Source organism: Bacillus rossius, chromosome 8 (assembly GCF_032445375.1).
Source record: "Bacillus rossius redtenbacheri isolate Brsri chromosome 8, Brsri_v3, whole genome shotgun sequence".
NCBI lineage: Eukaryota > Metazoa > Arthropoda > Insecta > Phasmatodea > Bacillidae > Bacillus > Bacillus rossius.
The window spans coordinates 67348794-67362588 of record NC_086336.1 but is presented as its reverse complement, the minus strand read 5'-3'; the positions used below and the strand labels follow the sequence as shown (position 1 = coordinate 67362588).

The 13795-nt window shown below is 37.5% G+C and overlaps 1 protein-coding gene across 2 annotated transcripts in view; it reads left to right on the top strand.

Annotated features, from left to right (window-relative positions):
• The window catches only part of LOC134535168 (interference hedgehog-like), a 45443-nt gene that overhangs the window by 9008 nt on the left and 22640 nt on the right, over nucleotides 1-13795 (top strand). For both annotated transcript variants that reach the window (XM_063374173.1, XM_063374172.1), the window contains exons 2-4: nucleotides 4576-4667; nucleotides 7487-7701; nucleotides 8824-9022. In XM_063374173.1, coding sequence (XP_063230243.1) covers nucleotides 4595-4667; nucleotides 7487-7701; nucleotides 8824-9022 — 487 coding nt within the window. In that variant the 5' untranslated portion in view covers nucleotides 4576-4594. The remainder of the gene's footprint in view (nucleotides 1-4575; nucleotides 4668-7486; nucleotides 7702-8823; nucleotides 9023-13795) is intronic.

Genomic DNA, 13795 nt, shown 5'->3' with positions numbered 1-13795 from the left:
TTAAACTTTATAGCTAAACGCCAGTTTTTAAAATTAATTACATGTCATCTACACGTGAACTGTTTCGTCGAATGTTTATAAAGTGAAGTGAAAAGTTAATGTGGTTTCATTACTTATTACAAGAAAAATTTCGGCAATAAAGGTTAATCATTCTTGCATTTAAAAATCTGATTAACAATATAATTTCAAGTATTTATTCTTTTATTATTAAAATAAAAATGATTCAATTTTATTCATAAGGTATTCAATCATTTCATCAATGTTTTGTTATGACGTCACGTTAAACTATCGTCCGTAAATCGACTTTACAGACAACCAATTTTTTTTTGTGCAAAAATATGTAACCAAGTTCCTGTAGTGAATGTGAAAATGTCATTGAATGTGCTGAAGAGATAACAACCACGTGATGGTAAAATAAACGATCATGTTTAGAAAGATTTTGATTTCAGAACATGCAGTGTTATGCAGTTGCTTGCCTTGTATGAAACTAGCGTCGTGAGGGCTTCACCGCTGGTTTCAGCGTGACGTAGTTAACTCTTCGGTATGCGGCATGCGGCGGGAGTAATTTCGTGAACGGGACGGAAGTGTGTAACCACGGCCACCTGTGGCAATGTTCACAAAAAAAAATTGTTCAACAAAGATCACAAAGCCAAAGGGATACACTATAGTATTAACTGTTTAATGAATTTAAGAACCATGACTAAGACAAAAAAATGGTTGTCTGTAAAGTCGGTTTACGGACGATAGTTTAACGTGACAAAACATTGATGTTATGATTGCATACTTTTATGAATAAAATTGAATCATTTTTATTGAATGATCACTATTTTGTATGGATACAAAGAAGGAGTGAAATGAAATTTACAATTTAATTGATAAATATACTTTTATTTGCACTCATTAATTCAAATATGTTTATTACTTTAACGAAGAGATTATTTTAACTATAACTTTTATACATGTTTGCTATTTAACTTTTTATAATCTGTGTTTTTCTGTTAAGGATAGGACGATAATGGGAAAAGTAGGAAACGAATGGGAGTGTTTCAAGTTTAATGTGCCTCGAAAAAGTCAAATCGATGGTTGTTCCAATCGAGTGGAAGAGAGATAGATGCGGCGCAAGCGTACAATGAGCGTAACGGAACACAGCGTAACGGGACAATGTGCGTTACAGGACACTTTTTCGTGCGTGCAGCCGTCGTTCATCGATTTATTAGACGTTGTCACGTCAAAAAAAAATCAGCAAAGCAACCAAAGCGTATAACAAATATGTCTGCCACGACACTCAGCTGACTGTTTGGACTGGCAGTTCGGACTCTCGAGCCCACGGTCCTATCTGATGGAAAGTCATCAGTTCGTGAGTCCCATCAGTTCCGACTGATCAATCCACCGTCCTTGCACACACGGCAGTTCCCAACGATCAGTTCGAACTGATCGTGTGTGGGGATCTCAACAATGTACTGCGAACCACTTGCTAGCGACTCTGTGATAGTAGCTGTGAGTGTCTTGTTTGTACTCCCTGTCAGCAAACATGGCCGCCATGAATGACTTTTACACACGAACTTACAGTAACCACAGTTCAAGCTTGGCGAACCACGAAGCTACCCGCCAATATACAAATACTATCGTTAAAATCGTTAAAATTCTTGACGTTCATAGCTATTATGAAAAGTATCTGTACATGACTAGTATCTGTCGTCCTTGTTCTTGAATAAATACAACTGTCACCAAACTTTCAGAGATCCCCAGTCTACTATACAACATAGTTTTTTTTGAAGTTATACTTTTTACTCGGTCGAGGGCGAAATGTTAAATGAAACGAAATGCGCGCGCACCATTCAACGGAAATTTTACAGGATGAAGTCCTCTTTCCATGCGCAGGTTCGCTTGGTCCAGTCGTATTCAACGTAGCTCGTGGTTTATTTTCAAACGAATGAAAAAATAGTTAATTTAACGGACAAGTACTACTAATACTTTTTTAATATTGCCAAAAACCAGCGAATACACTTTTTGCAAATTTGGTTTTCTTCAGGTTTACTTATAGTACCTACATTTATTAGTCGAGAAAATTGTGTTATAACGAACATGGCGTGGATTATATTTACATTTGTGACGAATGCCGCGCTATCTGCGTATTTTGATGTTAACTATATGCATGGTGTATTGAATGTAGCATTACTTTTTTCCTTGCATATTTTGCTGTTCTCACTTTTCTTTTCTTTATGGGTGATTCCCCCTATACTCGGTAGAATGTTATTAAATGTGTGCAACACTACATCCATGCTTGATTCCTCTTCATCACTGTCAGTTGAGCTTTCCTCTTCACTGCACTCTTCCTCCCGTATAGTACTTGCACTTGCTTTTGATGAGATTTGTTTCCGACATGAATCACATACCTCCTGCCCAGTCTGCAGGTGTGGTTGTTTCTGCCTACCTAAGTACACGCGCTCCACTGGGAGAGGGGTGCCGGGAGACGGGAGAGTGGTGACGGGAGACGGGAGAGGGGTGACGTGAGTGGCTCGTGTTTTATCTCCCTCCCCGAGTCTCCCTGAGTCTGCTGTGCGGGAGGGAGCCAGAGGCCCCCACGTGCCGCCCATTGTGATAGCAGCGAGCGGTGTACAGTTGCGGGTATCGCGTGTCGCCGTGGGGGGCGCACACCCCCGCCTCTCCCTCTTCACCCCGGTATCAGTACCTGTGTAGCACCATTGTAGCACTTCCTTCCGCCGGGTTCCGAACATGCCGCCTCCACCTCCGGCGGGACCCGAATATGTGGAGTGGAGCCTTGGGAAGCCTTCTTTTCACAGACGATCGTGCATCTTCGGGGTTATTTTTTGTTCATTGTAAATAAATATGGCGGTGTTCATAAAAGGATACTAATGGTCAATTAGATTAGGTTATCTATATTATAAATACTTTAAAACATTGTGGACGGTTGATTTGGTTACGATAGCTACATAAAAGATACGGAAAAAAAAAAGCATGAACTTCGGGTTTTGGCTCTCTCGTCTGTGAAAAGAACGCTTCCCTTTGTGGAGTGGAGCCTTATTGAAAGAAAGTTCTTGGTGGAGGGTGGGAGGGTTATGGAATAATGCCTCATAAAGTTGTTTTGGGAAATTTGGTTGGGGAGGGGGGGGGGGGGGGGTTGAATCGATCATCCTCCCCCGGAATCTTTACATAATAAATAATAAATCCTTTAAAACAAATTTTTTTAAGCCAACACCGAACTTAAATTTCGATTGTTTTGCTTATTTTCTTCAGTATTTTTATAGTTTTAACAAAATTAAAAAAAAACTATTTTCATAATAATATAATTATTAGGATTCTACAATAATGATAAATAGTTTACATTACAAGTGTCGATTTGTATAATCTAAATTCCTCCCAACAAAATTCAGAATCAGTGAATCTTTCAAAATAAAAAAATTCATTGGAAATGAACCTTAATGACATGACTTCATATTGGCCAGGCGACAACGGGATAACGTCAGTGCTTTCCTCTTCAAGTTGTCACACCTGTCATTCCTCAAATTCTGACAACAGCTGCAGTTTTTATAAGAAAGCACAAATTTAACCTAAAAATGTCATCAGAACTGAGAAGATTAGGTTTGTCTCTTGTGAAGTAAAATTAAAACACCAATTACACAAAAAAATAGTTATGAAAAAACTTAAGCATTAACCATTGTGATGGTTTTAAACAGGGGAGCAAATCTGAAGGATAAGCCGGAGGGGGGGGGGGATCATGGAAATTTGTGGTGGGGTGGGGGGAGAGTTTTGATCGCGTGTTCTACCCATCATCTCTGGAAGGGTGGTGCTTGTATGTTGTATACTGCCAACATCTAGGTCTATGTGCGCACGGAACAAGCAGATAACTTTAAAATATGCAGAACATTTCCCGGAAAACATAGTTTTGACATTTACTTTTAACAACCATGTTTCACAATTCCCGTTCTCCCCAGCGAGGGGCTTCTTAATTCCAGAAGAGGGGATCTTCGCCCAAGGTTTTAGATACAAAAACCATGTGTTTAATGGTGTCCACAACAATTACTGTAAAATTATTTCAATTATAAAAAAATTGGTTGTCTGTAAAGTCGGTTTACGGACGATAGTTTAACGTGACAACGTCATAACAAAAAATTGATGAAATGATTGCATGCTTTTATGAATAAAATTGAATCATTTTTATTTTAACAATAAAATAATAAATACTTGAAATTATACTAGTAATCAGATTTTTAAAATGCAAGAATAATTAACCTTTATTGCCGAAATTGTTGTTGTAATAAGCAATGAAAACCACATTAACTTTTCTTTTCACTTTATAAACAGTCAAGTGGAAGAGAGATAGATGCGGCGCAAGCGTACAATGAGCGTAACGGGACACGGCGTAACGGGACAATGTGCGTAACGGGACACTTTTTCGTGCGTGCAGCTTGCGTTCATCGATTTATTAGACGTTGTCACGTCAAAAAAAAACATTTTTTCGAGCGAGCTTTAGCCTGTACTGAGTGGCTGTGTGTGGGTAGGCCAGGACTGGGCGACTGGAGTGACGCGTGTGTGTGTGTGTGTGTGTTGCAGGAATGCCCTCCTCTGCAGCATGCACAGCTCGGCCGCGAAGCGGTGGGTGTGTGCCAGTACGTGCTTGCTGCTGTTCCCGCCCCTGCACGCAGGTGAGCTGGCGTCACGCACTTCTCTTGCCTCGGCTGCATCCGAGTACCAGCCTGATGCATCACTTAGCTGAGGGGCATCGCAGTGGACGCGTTGCTTCCGAACTCTCACGAGGGATGCCGATGCGTCCACTAAATTCGAGATCTCTAGGGATGCGGCACTCGCATCCACTGATTGGTCCCTACGTCCATTAGCTTCAGAATCTTTTTTTATTTTGTTTGTGTACAATACTACTTGAGTGTTTCCGCAAAAGATTTGTTTAAAACGTTTTAAGTGATAACTCGGAGAAAAATAAAAATGTAAATAAAAATTACCGAAAGGCAAACTTAAAATTATGGGGGAGATTTAATGCTGATTATAAGTATTTTTAATATTTTCGAGTTTCATAACAAATTTTCTTTATTTTGATAGCTAACATTTATAGTATCCAAGCTACATGAAATTTTTTAAATTGGTTGTTATTTACGTTTTGCTGATTATTTGTAGATATCACGACTCAAAATGGTTACGTGCACATTGGTACGACCGACCAATTGTCAACAGGTGGTGCTAGCAGAAGTATTCGGATACTATCCATCCGTTAGAAATGCGTCCTTTACGTCGTGGCTGCATCTGCTAAGGACCGTAGAGATGTGTGTGCTATGTCCCAATGTATTAGGATACAGCCATGATTGTCCTTTAGATCTACTTTCTTTTCTTCTTGTCCTTGGAGTGCCATCCCATAGGCCAGTCAAGCGTACCAAAACAAAGACAAGAATTTTACTGTTGGTTTTCCTACTTGTCTTGCTTTGTTACATTACCAAAGATATGTATGTTTTAAAAACAACAGTTTACTTAAAACATGATAGCACACTTCATTATTGACTAGTGTACTTGCTTTTCCTTACCATATGCTAGGAATTATTTATCATCCCTAGTTTTATTTATATCAATTGTTTCAGTCCTCTTGAATGTACCTACTATATTCATTTTTAGATTCAATCTAAATTTTTAAAATTGATTTTCTGTTATTGACTGTGAGAACTGATACTGAATAAATAATTGTGTTTTCTGTTCTTCAAATATTTTTACTCAGCTTCTTGATTATTTTTTATTTTAAATTTTTATTCTAAGAAATTCAATAATGGAGAGGCTATATAAATATCAAAAATACAAAAAAATGTAAAATGTTGTATATATAACAACATATTGCATTTCTGCTACACACTTGAACTTTTTAGAATAAGACACAAGCTTGATAACACCCAAAACCAAGTAACAAACAAAAATCTAAATAATTTATTTTTTTCTAGAAAAGTAACTAAATAATAATTAATGATATGTCTAAATAAGCCCTTAGTGTTTATAATTCAGGTGATCCAACCAAGGATACCTCAACTACGATGAGTGAATCACTGCCAACGTATCATATCACAAATAATTTTATATTTCTGAGTCCTTTGCAATCTACCTATTAAAACTTATATCTGAAATAAAAACTTGGGTCCCAGATAACCTTGGTCGATCTGGCAAAATAAATAATATCTCATATGAAAAATGTGATGTATCCTTCATACTTTATTAAGCATTGGTGGTTTACTGCATTATTGTAATATATATATATATTTTTAGAAACCTGAATTTCACTTTTTCAGTTCTCTGGGAGGGTCAGGGGGTTGCTATCCTAGTGGAACGTAATCTGGGAGCAGCAAGGTAACTGTGGCACTGACGCTGCTATAGCTGTTGCAGGAGTTTTAAATATATATTGTTTAAATCTAACTGTTCATCTTGTCGTCAACCCTGCTTAACCTGTTATTGTATGCACTTTGAGCATTTCTCTCACACTAAATAATAATAATATGGTATTATTTTTGAAGACAAGTTGGATCAGCCTTGTCCTCTCGTCTATCTGAGTTTTCTACTTTCATTGGCCATCATCCAGATTGGTTGCAATGAATGATGCATTGTGGGTTTTGAGACAGAGGTCTCTGTTGTGTACTGGCATGCGTAGTATGTGAGAACTTTTTCTCATTGCGTGACCGATTGCGGTTGTAAAACTGGAGGAGATAGTTATGAATATTATAAAACTATGACACAGCAGATTGAGATTAGTTTATACATTTTTTTTTGCAGCAGGTGTCGAAACACATTTCCTTAAGTTACATCTGTTAATTTTGTCTTTCAGAAAAAAAACCAGGAAACTACAAAAATGTGCATAGCATTTGAGGCAACCATCTGCCTAGAAGTTTATACTTAATCATGTTCAAACTGTGAACATAAATATTGCGTGGTTAAAAAAACTTTACTTATGTGTGCGTGTATAAGAAATTATTTTTGTAGAATCAAAAATTTTCCTTGAGCTTAAAACAATACTGGTATAATCCAGAATAGTTAAGGAAACTACTTATATTTAAAAAGGTTTTGTTGTTTTTTTTACACTTATGTTCATGTCAGTGAAATATAAAATAAATTGAGCACACCAAGCATACAGAGTAAATGACAAAGTTTTCAATAGGTATTTTTTTTTATTTACTCAGATAAGTTTTTATTATCTTGAAAGATTTGTGCGATGGGAGTGCATGACATTTAATGTAAGCTTTTGGACATACTTACTCCATTGCTAAGCACACGCATGTCTGTAGAAGACAAGACTACAAAAAAACACAAATGACTTCATTTGTGTTTTTTGTAGTTTTCTTCTACAGACATGCACGTGCTTAGCAATGGCGTATGTCCAAAAGCTTACATCAAGTCAGATATGTTTTCATAAGGAAAGAAGCCAATGTGAGCCAACGGTGTGACATTGTAACACAGGACCTGTCGGCCCGCCGGGGTGTTGCAGGCGTGGGGCTGTGGTTCGTGCGCAGCCCCGAGCCCCTGATCGCCCCTCCAGGGGACGAGGTGGTGTTCGACTGCTCCCTGAACGTGCCCGCGGACCAGGTGCGGTGGCGACACGGCGCTCGCTTCCTCGACAGCTCCTTCGCCGCCGGCCACGGCTCGCGCAGCAACCGCCTGGTGGTCCGTGCCAATGACGCCTCTGACACGGGGGAGTACCAGGTGAGCGGCGCCGTGGTCGGTTCCGGCCCCCCGACGGCATTGTTGGGAACGTTAACAAACGTATGTAAGAAGGGGCGCAACAACTAAATTTCCAAAGGGGGGCAATATACCTTTTTATAGGTAATCATCGATCCCCCCCTAGTGAAGTGGGGGTCCGGGGGTGCTCCCCCGGGAAAATTTGTATTTCAAGGTGGAAACTGGTGCTATTTAAGCAGTTTTACTATCCAAAAATTGATTACACAGCACTTTATTCGCCCCCGTTTGCCCCCACTTCAAGGTTTCAGAGGGGCAGCAAAATACCCTTGCCACCCGCCCCCCCTGTTGTTGCGCCCCTGTATGTAACTGATTAAAGTTAAAGTTATTGTTTCTGCAAAAATTATCTGATTGTAGCTATAAGTTAACCAATCCAAAACTAACTGAAAATTAATGCTCAAGGAAAAACGTATCTTTAAAAAGTGTTTTTTTTTATTTCTGCGAATAAAACATAAAAAACTTTTCAATACATCATTAAAAATTTTAAAAAAGCACCACGTTGACAAAAATTTGGTTAGAGTAATATTCAAAAATTTTAATATAGCCTAAAATCTCCTAAAATATATACAAAACAAAAGTACACAAAGTATACAAAATAAATGACAAAGATCTATCAACACTGATTGTGAGAAGTCGACACCCCAGTTTTGTGAGAGACAACTCCTAGCGATTACCAAGCCATTTCGTGTTGCTTTTTCGACAATCACCCTAACTGGTCTGAGTTTTAATTTTTAACCACAAATCTTAATGGTATAAAAGATAACAGTTCATAGTTTTGAAGTAACAGTTAATTTAAAAAAATTCACCAACAATTTTATCAATTAGTTTAGTTCTATTGTATTACGTGCTTTAATCGTACATCCCAAGTCTGTGTACTGGCCAGATAATTAAAAAAATTCACCAACAGTTTTATCAACTAGTTTAGTTCTACTGTATTACGCGCTTTAATCGTACATCAGTCTGTGTACTGGCCAGATAATTAAAAAAATTCACCAACAATTTTTTCAATTAGTTTAGTTCTACTGTATTACGTCCCAAGCCTGCGCGCTGGCCAGACGAGGCTCGAGGCAGCGGTGTCTTGTGGCGCAGTGCGTGGCGTGGTTCGGGGCGGCTGCGCTGACGTCCGTGCCGGCCGGCCTCACGCTGGCGGAGCTGCGGCCGTTCCCTGGGGGCGAGGACCGCGTGTACCAGGCGTCCCCGGGCAACACCGTGGCCCTGCGCTGCGACGCCCCGCTCAGCCGCCCGCCCGCCATCCTGCAGTTCCTCAAGGACGGCCGCAAGCTGCCAGGTGCCGACGCTCGTCCGCGCCGCGTTCCAACCATCCCCTACTTCGGTTATATGTAGGGACTGGAAAAATTCGCGGGTTCATTTCGCGATAGGCTAAAATACAAATAGTTACACCTCAGTGCTGCCTCTGCTATTGGCTCACAACTCACCTGGATGACTCTGGGCCAATTAGAAACGCCCGACTAAAGCTTTATTGAATCACAGGCTGCTACGTTGGGACGTCTCACAAGACGGCAGCCAATGAGTGGGTGGCATTTGACCGAGTGTACGTAGAACTATGGAGTTCATCCTGCAGGTCATTGAACCCGCAAATTTTTCCTATCCCTAGTTATATGTAGGGATTGGAAAAATTCGCGGGTTCGATGACCTGCAGGATGAACAACACACATCTACGTACACTCGGTCAAATATCACCCACTCATTGGCGGCTATGTTTTGAGACGTCCCAACGTAGCAGCCTGTGATTCGATACAGCTTTGGCCGGGTGTTTCTAATTGGCCCAGAGTCATCCAGGTGAGTTGTGAGCCAATAGCAGAGGCAGCACTGAGGTATAACTATTTGTATTTTAGCCGGTCTCTAGTTATATAGCTATCATCAGTACCACAAATAACGTCGTCGTAACATGGGGATAGTTCTCTTTCATGGCAAAGCTTTGGAAATGTACAGAATTGGTTATATAGCTATCATCAGTACCACAAATAATGTCATCGTAACATGGGGATAGTTCTCTTTCATGGCACAGCTTTGGAAATGTACAAAATTGGTTATATAGCTATCATCAGTACCACAAATAATGTCGTCGTAACATGGGGATAGTTCTCTTTTGTGGCACAGCTTTGTAAATGTACAAAATTGGTTATATAGCTATCATCAGCACCACAAATAATGTCGTCGTTACATGGGGATAGTTCTATTTCAAGGCACAGCTTTGGAAATGTACAAAATTGGTTATATAGCTATCATCAGAACCACAAATAATGTCGTCGTAACATGGGGATAGTTCTCTTTCATGGCACAGCTTTGGAAATGTACAAAATTGGTTATATAGCTATCATCAGTACCACAAATAACGTTGTCGTAAAATGGGGATAGTTCTCTTTCATGGCACAGCTTTGGAAATGTACAAAATTGGTTATATAGCTATCATCAGTACCACAAATAATGTCGTCGTAACATGGGGATAGTTCTCTTTTATGGCACAGCTTTGGAAATGTACAAAATTGATTATATAGCTATCATCAGTACCACAAATAAAGTCGTCTAAACATTAGGACACCTTCAATTGCTACCACCAATACTTAACATTAAAAATTGGCTTATAGTGGCTCATATACGTGATATGGTGTATAGCAGGCGCTCAGGAAGCAAATATTTAATGGGGGGGCAAACGAGAGTATCATTATAATTGGTGGATTTCACAAAGGGGGTGTCCGGGGGCTCTCCCCGGGAGAAAAAAAAATTGTATTCTAAGGAGCAAAATGGTGCTATTTAAGCATCTTTCGTACATAACAATAGAATGTACTACTAGCAGAAATTTTAATTTTTTTTATAAAAAATTTACTTAAGGCTCGGCATCACAAAACAGTGTTCACTTTTCAGTTTTCGCCTCGTAGAATTCATTTTAAAGGCAAGTTGGAAAGGTCTATACAACAATCAAATCTCAAGTAAGGCTCCAAATTTTTGAAAATATACTATTCAGTATTCATTATATTTTTTTATTGAAGGGAGTACTAGAAAGTATTTAGATTGTATTCAGAAAGGTCAAAATAATATTTTATTTTTTAGCATTTAAAATTTGAAAGCTAAAAAATAATAATAATTTTCGAAAAATGCAGTTCAAATTAAAAAATAAATAAAAATATATATAGATGAAAAAAAAACGTTTGGCAATAACAATAATATAATTTTATTCAGGAAAGTGTTAAGTTTTTTTTGACATTAAAAATGAACAAAAAACTTTTTTTATTTTTACTGTCAGACTTAATAAATCAAGGTCAATACAGGAAAGGTCTATACATACACCAAATCTGAATTAAGGCTCCAAAGTTTTGAAAATTTACTATTCGTTATATTTTTTATTGAAAGAAGTACTAGAAAGTATTTACATTGTATGTATTCAAAAAGGTCAAAATAATTTTTTTAGCATTTAAAATTAAAAAAGTCACAAAAATTAATTTTTCGAAAAATGCAGTTCAACTTAAAAAAAAAAATTAAACATGGAAAAAAGCTTTTCGCAATAACACTCATATCATTTTATTCAGGAAAGTCGAAATTTTATTTTGGTATTAAAAATTAAAAAAAGTCAATATTTTAATATTTTTACTGTCAGACTCCCCTTAAGAATAAGTTTCAAATGCGAACCCCACATAATAGGCGAGTGAAGATGCTTAAAAATAACTGCAAATCTGCTTGATAAATTCTTGTTCAATGATTTGTAGATTCAAAGAAATTTTTTTATTACTCGATGGAATAATCACGAGCGACGAGCGGAAAAAAATAATGTACCGACATACTAAACTTTAATGTTAAATAGGTATATTACATATTATGGTTTTCGGGATCATGTAAAAATTCGTCTCAGTCTAAACTGCTCAAAAGTAATACCTGAGTTAAAGGAATCCAACTCTTCTTTAGGATCTTTGTCTTCACAGGCATTGCAGCCTTTTAGCCGCAGGACTGTGCAGAACGGTTGTTGAAGAAAAAGTTGATGCTTTTCTGAGTCATTGTACGCCGCAAAAATTAAAATACTTTTATAAATTTTCTCCTTAAACCCTAAATGTTTTCATCACTGCCATTCCACACTACTCACTCACGATACTATAGATAAATAAGTTTATTTTAAACAGTTCTGTAGTACGGCTCACAAAGTTTCTTGGACTTAAAAGCAAGACGTACAGCTGTTGAATGATGACTGATGTGGAAAGCGCTCTGCACTTCAGGTCGTTACCGTTAGGTAGAAACGAGGCGGGGTGAATGCAAGGGTCTGAAGGTCAGGTAGACAAGGGTGGACAAAAACGGAGCGTAAGCTACTAGCGGAATTATTTACTGGTCTTATATCCCACAATAATATTTCCGCTATCAGCACTGTGAAACGTGAATATTTAGAAGAAAACAAGAACAGTTGCCGTATTTATTGTGCCTGTACACTTATCGAAAAGTCTTAATTTATTTAAAGAATAAGGTAACGCACAGACAAGAAAATCCCACAAAACCACTTAGCATTGCAATGAAGACAATGCCTCTTGTTCATCTGATGCAATGGCCGGGCAAAACCATCACTTTGCCCGGCCATGAAATGTTATGGCCGGGCAGTCGCCTGGGTTGCCCCCCCGGTTCCTACGCGCCTGGTGTATAGGGTACCTAAAGCTCACAAAATCCTCGGAAAAGTGACGAAACTAAAGGTCTCTGAACACGTAAGTCATGAAAATGTCTCGAAATAAATCGGTGATGATGCTGGAAGTCACAAAACTTTATTTTTAATCCTTCGTTTGCTTACTTGCCTTTTGCTGTTTTTTGAGGCCTCATTTCTGTTTATTGTTACACGTTAATATAAATATTTGTGGAATGTTTACTTAAAAAATGTGGAAATTATATCTGGCAAGGTTTTAGCTATCTAACAAAAATTGGCATGTTCATGAAATAAGTAGTAAGTAGATCTATTTGGTGTTATGTTGAATTTTGGTTACTATGAGTATTATGTAAAAAAAATAACTGTAATCTAAACATTTTTAAAGGAAATTTCATTTAGAGATCCCGTATAAAGTCATGACATTATTTCACCAAATATTTACATACACCCTGGTTTAGCGTTATCATGGTAAATATCACTTGGGTCTACACACATAGCAAGAACACTCAATAAGTCAATATGCATGTAAACACACTCACGTTGGGAACTGCAATGATTGGATAGACTTGTCACAGATATCTCTATAATGCAATATATCACACTACATTTTTTTCCCCAATATATCAAATTAGTGAAACTTGAAAAAATATCATAGTGACCCATATGACACAGCCTTTCTTATCAGCTTGGCAACGTCGTTGGTAGCAAGACAGATTCAGTGAACAGTCTTAATGCCAACATTCTATGGTATGGCACAGTGTATAATCCGCATCAATTGAGCCAGTTGTGTTGAGGTTTTTTTTTTTTTTTTGGGTGAATCCAGGCTGTTGACCTTAATCACATTATTGCGCCCACTGCGTTTATAGTTTTGAGGTTCCCACTTTTTAGCAGGTTACTTTTCACATTTGGTATTCCCATTTAAACTAGTATGATGTGAGCTAATCCATAAAAATCCCTAATCTTTAGGGACAAGATTTTTATGGTTTTATTTTTAGGACAATTATTTTTTTTGGAAACAGAAGATTTCAGTGTTAATGTTTTAAATTTATATTGTGTGTTAGTTCATTAAAAAAAATTGTATTTTCAACAAATATGAAACCATTTTGTCGAAATAAGTACCAAGAAATATTTTAGTCTAATTTTGACACTTGATGCAATCATACAGTAATATTATTAGTAATAAGCATGTCTAGAACAGAAAAATAAAAAAAAATCTGCACATTTTTGTATGTTTTAAACATGTGTAAAAAAAATTGCTACTAATATAAGAGTTGCAAGCTCAAACAAATGTAATATTAATTTTTTACATCAATTTAATATATATGTGCTGGTATAAAATTCATGCTAAATAAATTACATTCAATGACTTTATGATTATAAAAGATTAAATCTTTTTATTTGAGTTAAATTCGTCAAATTGCTGAT